General features: G+C 40.4%; 1 protein-coding gene across 1 annotated transcript in view; it reads left to right on the forward strand.

The window, feature by feature from the left end:
* galnt18b (UDP-N-acetyl-alpha-D-galactosamine:polypeptide N-acetylgalactosaminyltransferase 18b) overlaps window positions 1–12,255 on the forward strand; it is a 71,845-nt gene that overhangs the window by 21,839 nt on the left and 37,751 nt on the right. The window contains exons 2-3 of the mRNA XM_076728565.1: window positions 8,279–8,474; window positions 10,731–10,897. Coding sequence (XP_076584680.1) covers window positions 8,279–8,474; window positions 10,731–10,897 — 363 coding nt within the window. The remainder of the gene's footprint in view (window positions 1–8,278; window positions 8,475–10,730; window positions 10,898–12,255) is intronic.

The raw sequence follows: 12,255 nt of genomic DNA on the forward strand, positions 1-12,255 counted from the left end.
GGACTAGCCGGGAGGTTGTTTCCTGAAGATCTGAGACTCTCCCGGCCCTGCTCTTGGGAGACCTGAGATAGGATTTGGAACCAGGCAGTGCCATGATCAATTAGATCTTTAAATTGATTCTGAACCTCAGAGGCAGCCAGTGCACAGATGATAAAACAGGAGTAATATGATTTTGTCATTTAGCTTCTGTTAGGAGCCTACCAGCAATATTTCCTGCTACTTGCAGCTAAAAAGGTAAAGACAGGAACTGAACAAGTTCAATCAGAAAGAGATGAAAGCATGACTGACCTTCTCTTTGCAGCTGCACCATAAGAGCAGTTTTATTACAACAGTATTTGTGAACTGAAACACAGTTGAACCTTTCTCTTAACCTGCTAACCCATCAAATTAGAATGAAAAAAATACAACAAGCTATACATGTAGACATTTAGAGCATTTGAAAGAGGTGGGAAGGGATTCATCTGTGTGCAAGCTGTTAGAAAATGTACATTGGCATTTTTTTTCGCAGAACTACTCTTATGTGAGTGCACTGAAGGGGGCAGAACACGATGAAGTGGAGCCATGTAACTGAGTTGCTGTTGCTGTTGGAAATAAAACAATAAAAAGGACCTAAAACAGTCACCACAATTGTATAATTTATGTAAAGAATCGGTTTCCAGTGTAGCCCACTCATTCATTTGAATGCAACCATGGTGCTGACGCAGCAGGGCTGCCAAAGCAGGGGGTAAAAACACAGGGGCCACCCGGCAAGCAAGTGGCACCTGGTGGAACGTCTTCCAGAAGGGTGGCCTGTCAATAACTTAATATAAAGCAGTAGCTGCTGTGATAACTCTCAAGGGTATTAGAATTATTGCTATGAGTATTATAACCAGTGGGTTGTGTTTTACTGATGATAAGACTTTAAACTAATGAATCTGTTACTCAAACCAGCTTTCCTGGATCATATTTCATTCACAAGGATGCTTTAAATAGAGGCTCCTTTTAATGTCTGTTGAAGATTCTTCAGTGTGCATGGAAACTTACATAATGGTCATGTTTACCTCGGCTGTTTCACAACAATTGACCTCCAGTAATTTGAGTTTAATGAGTGAAATGAATAATCCTGTGTTTAAGGTGAAGGGGAGTGGTTTATGGTGGCAGATATTTTTCTTCCATTCAGTAACGCTGGGGTTTTTGTGTAAGTGGGCAGGACATGCACATGGTATATGTGGTAGCATAAAATCAAAGGTAGTATGCCCTGACCACTTACTCAGCTCGTTTGGAATCGGGGTTCTAATCATTTATTCTTGAGTGAACTAAAAGTGCTTAGACCAAATAAACCATTTTAACTTGCACGTTTCTGAATGTAATAACATTTGTGGTGTCGCTTGGTTCCACACAACTACAGTCTATGTTACTTGTGAGCACTAAATCTGAATTACGTGACTAAGGGGAACAATATAAGGACTGAAAGTATTGCACAGATGGCAGAAGCTCAGTGAAAAACACATCTAATATGTGCTGCAGAGCATGAGGACCTAAGTGATGAAGGAGGTCAGTGCTAAGCTATGAACTATGTACCTACTCAGTCATGGCGATGTGTCAATAAGAGTGGCTGGAGCTGGGCAGTATGGTTGAAATCAATATTACAATATTCAAGTTTTTTTTTTTTTTTTCAAGTATACATGCAGTTGATACTCAATGCAGTGAAGTGTGTTCCACCCTCTTGTATTAAATCCCACAATGGTATTCACATGTGTGAAACAAGAACTTCAGTCATTCTTTTTGTGATTTTATAATTAAAAATGGGCTCAGAATCGTCGATTTGATTTTGTAAAATGATCACATGTTATATCATCACATCGTGCAGAGGAGTAAACCTGAGCAGTCTGCTGGGTCTGCATTTAACAAAGCATGTGCTGTTATTACTGATGTAATTTTACGGGAACACTTAAAATATTTTTTAACATTGTAGTTAGAGTACTATTCAAGTAAGATAACGAGTGATTGAATATACATTTCTCTCAAATGAGAAGCCAGGAAAAAGAAGCTCAATGATCAGCAGCTGTTGTAACAAGCTGTTGTTGAGACGTGTAGTCTTGAGCTGCTCCACAGGAAAGCCATTTGGAAAACTGGTAAATGTGACTGTGGCAGCATGCAGGGGATTTTCTGCACTATTGTCAAAACTGCTTTGAACGTGAAAAGTTTTTAAAATACTTGATCTCCTTTAGCTGACAGGCTCTTTGATATCAAGTTGTAGAAACGCCGGTGTGTCCTGAAATTTTCATGTGTATGATGAGACCTGTTTTTTTTTTTTTTTTTTTTTTTTTTGCAGACTGAAGTCTACGTCAAGGTCTCCTCCTCCCTCTCAGTCGGTGTCAGAATGAATACAAAATGAATATTTTGACTGCACCAAAGCGTTTGATGCTGTAGTTTCATGCTCCGCTCTCATTATTTTGGATGTAAAATGACACAGTGACTGAGGATAAATTGCTGCTTGCTGTAATTGGAGGGCATTAACAGATAAAGAACGACACACTTGTTTTTAAATGGTTTTCCAATGTCAAGGTCCAGCAGGGAACTTTATCTGATTAAAATAATACTCACTTGTCAGTTTTGGTTTGTAGTTAAATACCTTTGACTTCTACAGTATCTGTCTCTATCTCGGCATGTTTTAGTGACGATTTTGTTGCTCTGTATCTCTGAGAGTTCAGTCAGGATGCAGGTAGTCTCTAAATTATTGAGCTAAAATGCACAAGTGAACTGTGTTTGGCTTACTCAGGAGGGCTGTTCAGACATAGTGTGACAGTTTACATTAATCCTTAAATTCATGTCTTTGTTGTCAAACAATCCTACATACCTTCAGAGACCCTGTGGTTCTGTAACACAGAATGAGTAAGAAAATAAAATGTTGCTTGCAAACTTAAGTACCAGCAATGATAATGTGCCAGAAACATATTTTTGCCACTTTGTTATTTTTTATGTTCATATATGAACATATTGCACAGTGTTACACGAAGGCTACTGAAGCTCCCAAAGAGCGAGTGTACACACACGCTGTTAACGTCTGCAGCTCGCTGTCCTTTATAATTCATGTTCCTGGGTGGAAAAATGTTGATTGATTTCCCTGTCGCTCGAGGCAGGTAAACATGTGACTGATGATTTGGTAAGTAAAATACAATCTTCATCATTAGCTGCTTCAGACATGCCTTTTTACGGTCATCAAAACCCTCCAGTATCAAAGGAAGCGCTGCTCTGCAGTATACCTGCACCATCATGTTACTGTGAGCAGCATAAAGAAACACACCTGGTGTTACCAGCTTCTTACATACCAACACTTTTAGGTATCTCAGGTCTCAAGAACTCTATAAAATATGTGGAGACAACTCTAAACAAAGATTTTTGTCACTTTTTGGACATTTTGAGAGCAGAAAATTGTTTGAATAGCAGAGACTGAGGCTTGAGGTTGAATAAAATGAATAAATAAACACACACCTTGGATCCCAAAATACTCTCAAGACCCGAGGTATGCGTTGAGGGTTAATGACTAGCACGCTGACTCTGGATGTCAATTTGACAGTTTGCAGCATGTGGTACACAGTAAAGATCTGTCTACCAAGATTTTACCCCGTTATTGATTTTCACTAAACTCGTTCTAACAGCCGAACGCTTCCTTCTTTACTCCCAGCGTACAATAGAGTTTAGAGTATGAAGAGGCAGCTAAATAATTCAGGTCTTACAGCAGTTTTATCACAAGTCTACATCTATACCACCGCAAGTTGGCGCTTCATGGAAGAGAGTTATCTGAGGTGTCAAAAATGATAATGATTTGCATCTGAAATTCAAAACATTTTCCTCTGCACAGACAGGGAGGGAGTGAAAAAATGTAATTTGATAAAATCTTTGTGGGGCAGTTTCATCACTGTGAACTATCTTTTATGGGATCAAATTTAATAATTCAATATGTGCTGCTGTGCCTCTAAAGAAGTAGGTTCATGTTGGACCTGGAGGTTTATTGTTCTCTCTCAGTGAAGTCTCCATTAAATGTCTCAGTTTGTTTTCCAGTGATGTTGTTTTTTTTTCGATTATCTTAATGAAAATGAGTGTGTACATTTATTGGTATATGTTTTCTCCTGCTTCCCTCTTCTGTGGCTTTGGGAGCAGACAGCTATAACTCAGTTGCCTTGCTGTGCATGCAGAGGAAGCACGCTTAGTGCTGCACTTCACACACGCCTGGAGTGCTGCTGGAAAGCTTAGGGAATACTTCACCTGTCTACACACACATACACACTCACACACACTAGTTTTTGCCTCAGGTATTTGGCCGTGCTTTACTTGAGTTAGCACCAAGGTTAGTTGACTGAATGTGTGCTCAAGAGGAAACCACTCTCCAAACAGCAAGGTTACAGTAAGTCTCATGACCTGTTCGATGAAAAACAAGTCATGTGAGACAACGTGAAATTGTTTTGTTCTCTGTGATTTATCTGAACCCGCTGCAGTAGGGTTGTACTAGCATGTTTGCCAATCATCTACTGTAGCAACATGCTAAATGGACTACATTGCTGAGGTTACCCAGTCCAAACAGCCTGCCCTAACCACTGCTACATGGATCCACTGCTGAGGAAATTGTCTCTGTAGGCTCAATTAATCACCACCACAAGCTCCCAGATGAATGGGCCTTCAGGCATACTTCCCGGGATTGAAAGACTTTCAGAACTTTTATGCTGTCCTTAGTCTAATCACAGTGTTGTCTTATCAAGAGCTGAGACACTTTCCCTCTGCTTCACAGCAGTGAACCTTTAACAACTGTGTGCTGAATGTGAGGAGTTGAAGTTATTCCGCCTCAGGCTCGTACCGTTCACTCTGCACTCTTCTCTCAAGTTGGATGTTGGTTGCCTTTTTGATTTGTTAATGTTTCACTGAGAATTTTAGAAAATGCAGCCACGTCATTGCAGTTTGGAGTAGATAGATAATGGAGAGTGTACAATACTGCAGGCTACCACATTTTGTTTTGTAAATGTAGGAGGATTTGGTTACTCAGGTATTTATGAATTAGTCACATTAATTACCCACAGCTATAGCTTTCATTACATTAGAGATACATATTATCACAGTAAATAAGACAGTTTCCTTTGGCAAACTCACGCTTGGTGCAGTCCATTAACCACTCAGTACATTAATATTTAACATTTTACACAGTGCCTCGCCATCTAAAGCTAACAACATGTGTGCACCATAGCTAGCTACACAGTATCTGATGATAATAGCTTTATATTGGTTTAGCACAAAGCTGCCAGCATCATTAAAATCAGAAGAAATTGTCCTATTCATGTATGACAGAGATGAAAGTGGTGTCGACCTTCTAATGTAATTCTGCAAGAAAGCAAAAGGGCATTTTGTGGCCATATGGAGGCAGCACTGACAACATTGAGGTATCATCACTTTTTAAGCTGATGTGGCAAACTGGTCAGCAAACAGTCATTTATTTACGCATCCAGCAGTTTCTGAGTAACATTATTCATTTGGAGTCGCGTGTCTGTCCTCCTGGCAGATGAAAGTCTCTGTTTGAGCTCTGTTTTGATCTCCACCAACTCCTGAGGGAAATGTCTGGCTTTTGAGCAGCTAGATGCTCCACCACGTTCATCAGCTAGTTGTTAACTGTGTGTGTCTGCGGTTTGGTGCTGAGCAGGTCATGTTCAGTGGGAGCTTTTTTCACCAGCTGTTCAGAGGACAGTGAAAGCTTCCTTTAGCACCTGTGCAAAGGTCACAGGGACACAGTGTTGAGGTAAATATAAACATGTCCTCTTAATAACCAGATGTGTAAAAGAGTTTCTACAGCATGCTTTAATTTTACAGGATACAAAGTCTGTACTGGTGCAGTCGGTTTGTTCACCTTCCAAAGACGTTTCCTGTGAGCTCCGGCCGTTTCAGAAGCACTTCCTTTTGTTTTGTTTCATAATGTAATCCCTTCATGCTTCCATATTGTTGCCTTGGTTTTTACTTGGCTGGCTGTTTGTCACTCGTATGTTAAACAATCTGCTCATGAATATTAACCTCCCCAATCTGCTTTAAACACACACACACACACACACACACACACACACACACACACACACACACACACACAAACACACACACATAGTTATGTTTTCATCACTTTTGGGGACAGTAAATAGACTTACATTCATTTCTTGGAGACCCTAACCATAATCTTTATCAGTAACCTTAACCCTGACCTTAACATTAACCTAAACCTAACCTTAGCCCCAGTCTTGATGCTAAAATGAAATGATGTACATCATGGGGATTTGGGTTTTGTCCCAGTAAGGAAGCAGAGTCCCCGCAATGTCACTATCTAAACATATTTGTGTCCCCACAAAATGAGTAGTACACATCCTTACACACACACACGCATATACACTTAACCTTGTATTTTGCTTGCAGTGTCACTGAGGACTCAGAGCCCTTTCTCTCCTCTTTGGGTCTGTGAGGCTTCTCAGTTCATGTTCATTCGTCACTGTTTCATTTCACGTCTGCAATTTTAAAAAAGGATCTCAGTCTTCATTTATTAGCCTAAACTGTCATCTTTATCGTATTCTGGAACTTGAGACACATTAATTTAAAATGGTGTCAACACAACAACACAACACAAGTTATGACAAATAATATTAATTAAAAGTAGAAATTCTTCTTATCACTCTTCTTCTAACTTGTATCCGTATTTATGCTGAAAACGAAATGGAGTGTTTATTACGTCTGGATAGTTGTGAATTATTCCTGATAACCTCAGTCAATCAGCAGTAACCTGAAAAACAGACTCTTCATAATGAAATTGTCTCTTTAGCCTCAATATGCTGCAGGACTGATGCCTTCTCTTTTAATGAAAGTATTATATGATAACAGATCCAGCAAGTTGTTTTGCTGCTGATTGGGACATTTGAGTGAACAATATCCATGTTTTAAATGACCTGAATTATTATGAAGTAAATTATTTTATTATTATTTTATTGGTTGTATAAGTGTAGGATATTTTCTATGTACAGTATTGAGGCTCTCCATCATACAGCTTACAGTCCTTGTCACTAATCTCAGTACAGATGAAATGACATTCAAGATTTTTCTCAACTTCAATGGGTTATCACCGCCAACCTCTCACCCGCACCCGCATATTTTCACAGATCATGAATATCACTGTGCTGTTCAGTACTCTGCAATATTCAGATCAGACTGTGGCACCTTTTTAAATCCTTGCATAATGTCCTCACAAGTACTAGGGTTCAATCAAAATGGCTGTATTAAATGTTAAACCTGGCAAAGTGTTGGCACTGCTGACTTGTTTTTATTGTGGTGTAAAAAATAAACCTATAGAAGATGTAGTCAGAGATTTCAGAACTACAGACTCCACTCGTGCAAGTACAACTGGAAACTTTCATGCATTCTTCAAGATGATATCACGTCATTTATCATCCATCTTGTTTATATACTGCATTTTTGGCATTTAAACCAATCCGCTGTGGGTAAAGCTCCTTGACTGTTAAGCACACTCAGAAGTTTCCCTCTAAAGTGCATTAAAACCTTGGAAGCAGGACAGAATTTCTAACAGATGCCACCAGTGTTTTATGGAGTGTGGACATGAGCTGAGCCTACCAACAAGGACTGCAAGCAGTAATATAGTGTACTGTTTGTCACACTAAATGTGTGTTTGTTGAATGTCTCCCTGCTCTCAGGGCTGTCAGTGCTGCTCAGCTATGAAATGAGTCAGGACTGCAGTCGTTTTGAACCCGGCGGTTTTCAGCCCTTTAAACACAAAGGGAGTCTGTCTACTATGTTCTGGAGTGCAAGAACACTGATAAACAATGTTCACTTACTACAGAAACGATCACACATTGCCACTTGATTAATTATTAAAGGAAGCTTTAATAAGTGTGTTAATGTACTGGTACTTTTATGGAAATTAGTTTCCCTGTCTCCTCTGTGCGTAGGTCAAAGAGCAATGTCAGCTACAGGACAGCCCACCAGCTGCTGGTAGGGACTGTTCAAGGGCACCAGAGCTTCCATGTCTGCACACTCCCAGTGTTTCTGTTGAAGGAAAGCCAATCAGCCTCTGTAAATTACAGGCCACCCCTCACCTGCCAACATACATTACAGCACAAGGAAAACAGCATTTATCACAGTGATTATATTAGCCCATCATTTTTCTACATTCCTTAAATGTCACCTTACGCACAACCTCACTGGTAGGTTGAGAGGCTGTGGCCTAAACGAATATTCATGCTATTTGTCTTCCTGTGCCTCCTAGAGACTCCAGGGAGGGGAGAGGACAGTCAGACGGACACATCATTCTCTGACTCGTCACTGTTCGCTCGCTGGGGTCAGGAGCTCAGTCCGGACAACCGACGGGTGGCACTGAAGATGTTCCAGTACTATGGATATAATGGCTACCTCAGTGACCGTCTCTCTCTAGACAGGCCAATACCAGACCTCAGGCCTGATGGGTAAGACTGCAGGTAGAATGGTGCTCGAACACTGTCGTTTTCATAGGCTATCAACCAACACTAGATTCTAGCTGTTGATCAATAAAATATTCAATGTTTGAGTAAATTGTTTATTTCCTTGATGTTTTCTTACACATCTGTATTACAGATTCTGAATTTTTGTGCTGCAAAAGTTCCATTATGATTGTGTGCAAGCAGATTTTTCTCCTCACTTGCATCATTTGATGATTTCCGTCACCACAAAATAGGAGTTCTATATGTAGACCATGTCAAAACAAACTGGTAGTACATGTGATTGTGGTACAGCATCAAGATGATAGATGCTGATTTGCAGCATTGCTCATCAGGGGTATTAAAGGGGTAGCCACCAGAATATAAACAGTATGGAAAAATGTCAATTTGACATTGTCTCAGTGCTGCTCTTAACAATCATTATAATCATTATTCTGCCAATTATTTTCTCTGTTAACCAGTTTGTTCATAAAATGTCACAACATGCCAATTATAACATGCCCAGAGCCAGAAGGGCTGTGTTTAAATTACATGTATTATTCAACCAACAGTCAAAAAGATTGCTTTTCTATTGTATATACAGACAGACTGAAGCTTCAGATTCTTACATTAGAGAAGCTAGAACCAAATGAAACAATGAGCCAATGATCACAATAGTTGCAGACTAATTTTTGAGCAATTAACACTTAATTGCCTAATCATCTCAGCTCTAGTTTCACTGTCTGTATGCTCATATTGATCAACCTATCTACCCTGGTGTCCTGTGCTGTTTTTTGTTTTTAAGCTCTGAGCACCATTAACTTTTCAGTAATAAACAAAGGAACCCATGAGGCACTTGCCATGCGGAAAAGCACTGTTGTTCCCTCTTGAACACTGAGTGCCTCTGATTGAAAACCAATGAAGAATTTACTTCTGCCCACAGCATCCAGCAAAATTAACTGCTGCTGAGTTAATCATATAATGTCAGTAAAGGAAAACTCTTGTTTGTAGAAGACTTGGTTAAGGGGTGATTGTGCCAATATCTGTCACAAACCCCTACAACCGTCTGAAGGTGTTAGGACAAAGTACATGTCTTTCATCTGCAGCCTATAAATTAAGTGCTACATGCATTTTCAAAGCCTTGCACAGTTATCTGATTAAGTACTGGACAAATAGCACCACAATCATGCTAAGTCAACAAACCATCACACTGGTTAACACTGGTTAGCTGCACCTCGGTGTTCTGCACTGCTTTCGTGTTCACATCACCAAGGTTACAGGAGCACACAAGATAACATCCTGGTGTGAAGGTTTGCACAGCTCACACATCTTCAGGGCTTTCTCTCCACTGCATATCACTAAACTCCCCTCAGACCACCCATTCCCACTAATACTGGCTCTGCACATTCATCTTAAACTGTTCTGGAGGATACATTACTCACACGCATTTTGCACATATTTCCCAAAAGCAATGCCCGAGCCACGGCATCCCATAAAAACAACAGGCTTTCGGCCATAATGAACAGCATGCTGTGCTAACAGTGATTTGATTTTGTTAAATTTGACAGGCAGGACAGGAAATGGGTAACATATCACAATCTTAACAAAATTCACTCTGTGCAATTAAATTAAATGGTCATGTCAAGAGGATTACTACGGAGACAATCCACATACTGTTACTGTGGAAATAATTGTCTTTTAACGCATTTGTGTCATTACATACAGAAAAAAATATGAGCAGGATTTCAATTTATAATTAAAACTAAAAGGGACACAACCTGCAGCTTTATAGTCATATTTTTACAGCCCACTCTGTCTGCATTTCCTGGAAACAGGCGTAAGCTTCGTCTTCAGAGAATAGGCTGGACTCCTTATTCACAATGAAAATGTCAGCATGCAGCGGCAGAAAACAATATTGTAAAAGGGGAAAGAGAGCGGCTTGATTGATGTCAGGCGTTACCACAGGGCCAATTATTTATTGCTACTAAACTGATCCCTTTTGTAACTGCACTGCAGGTGTTCCACTATTGCAGTAGCACTCTAATCGTTAAATTTCCCAAAAATTGCTGGCCATGAACTGGTGCCAACATTTACACCTTGATTCATGACAGGGTCCCGATATGGTCTGCCAAGTACCAGGGTTGGCATGAAATCTGACATTACCCTGCGCCTGACTGATGAATGTCAAATTTATCTGTTAATCCGTTTGACAAGATGCAGGTCTGAACACTGTCTCACCGAGGGTTTGTTCTTTGTCCTCCACAGGTGCAGAAACATCACTTATCCTTTAAACCTCCCTCAAGTGAGCATTGTGTTCATTTTTGTGAATGAAGCCTTGTCTGTCATCATGCGGTCCATTCACTCGGCCATCAACAGGACGCCCTCCCACCTTCTCAAAGAGATAATCCTGGTGGACGACAACAGCAATAACAGTAAGGAATTGTCCAAGTGTGGCTTAGCAAACATAACCAGGTTCAGTGGGCGTGTCAAGCTTTGGATTTCTTAACATATTGAAGCCGAGTACATGCAGCTGTAGTAAGAGAGATACCCTACATTTAAAGTGTTTTTGTGTTGTGTTTTTTAGCAGAGTTCACAGGACCCAAAACACCGGGCTCAGACAGATGAGACAGGAGGCAGAAGAAAGTTTAACCATTTAATGAATATAATGCAGGGTATGAGTTTGGACGCCAATTTGAATGAAGGCGATTGGAGACAGATCCAGATTCTGCATGAGAGCTGACAGACAGGGCGTTGGAGACAGCAGGTGAGGAGGAGACACCTGAGCACAGACAGGGAATAGCAAGTCAGGAAGGCAGGTAGCAGACAAGACAAGAATATTCTGACAAAGGTACTTGGCACTTTTTTTTGAGCTCTGGTCGTTTGCCACGCAGCAAGGCAGACGGTACGACGAATGCTGGTTGAAACCCTGGTGCTTAAATACTGTGTAGGCAGGTGAATCTTGATTGCTAGATTGAGTGCACCTGTGCTCAGGGGGAAAGGAGGCTGGGCCCAACCTGTTGGCCAGGCCCTGCAGAAACACAGAGTCAGACTTGACAGGAGACAAAAGGAGTGGGGGGAGGGAGAAAGGAGAGGAGACTGCAGGGATGGAGCATTTTTTTTTAAGACTCTACTGCATGGAGATCAGTCTTGGATGCTGTCAGTGCAGGCTAATGTTAGCAACTCTGTCCAGCTCTTTATTGGATTGGGCAAGTTACAGTAAGCAACCCCCAACGTTACACAAGATTACATTTTAATAAGAGTTTTGGTTGGTCCTCATCCAAGATGCCTTTTCTCTTGTGATGTTAAAAAGGAAAGCATAGTGTCTCTTAATTAAAACAAAACTTTATCATCCCTTTATAGGTCTTCACACTGTTTCCTATCTTCAATAAAAGTAACTGTATTTTAATCTCTTTATTGTGTCACAGGGGCTACATATTGTATGGTTAAGATGCACAGTGGTACTTGGCCCACCATAAGGTTTGGGTAGCCTTGATTTATCTCAAAAGTTTGCCTCTATTATAATTACAAATTAAATATGTGCTTGGTGTTAAAAGAGGTCTGTAGTTTACATATTATTTCCTCATGTCAGGAGAAATATGTATCTGTGTAATTTACTGCTCCTCTCATGGTGTCTACATTTTAATGTTTTTAATGAGGGCCTGTGTTCACTGGATTTAACCGATAGAAGAATAACGCTAATTATCTGCAAAGCCAGGAAATTTGCCCCGAGGCAGATAACTATCCAGCAAGGTGACGAAGTGTTTGTACATATCTTCTTTGCATTTGCAAC

The sequence above is a fragment of the Chaetodon auriga genome, chromosome 1, assembly GCF_051107435.1.
Source record: "Chaetodon auriga isolate fChaAug3 chromosome 1, fChaAug3.hap1, whole genome shotgun sequence".
Classification (NCBI taxonomy): Eukaryota; Metazoa; Chordata; class Actinopteri; order Chaetodontiformes; family Chaetodontidae; genus Chaetodon; species Chaetodon auriga.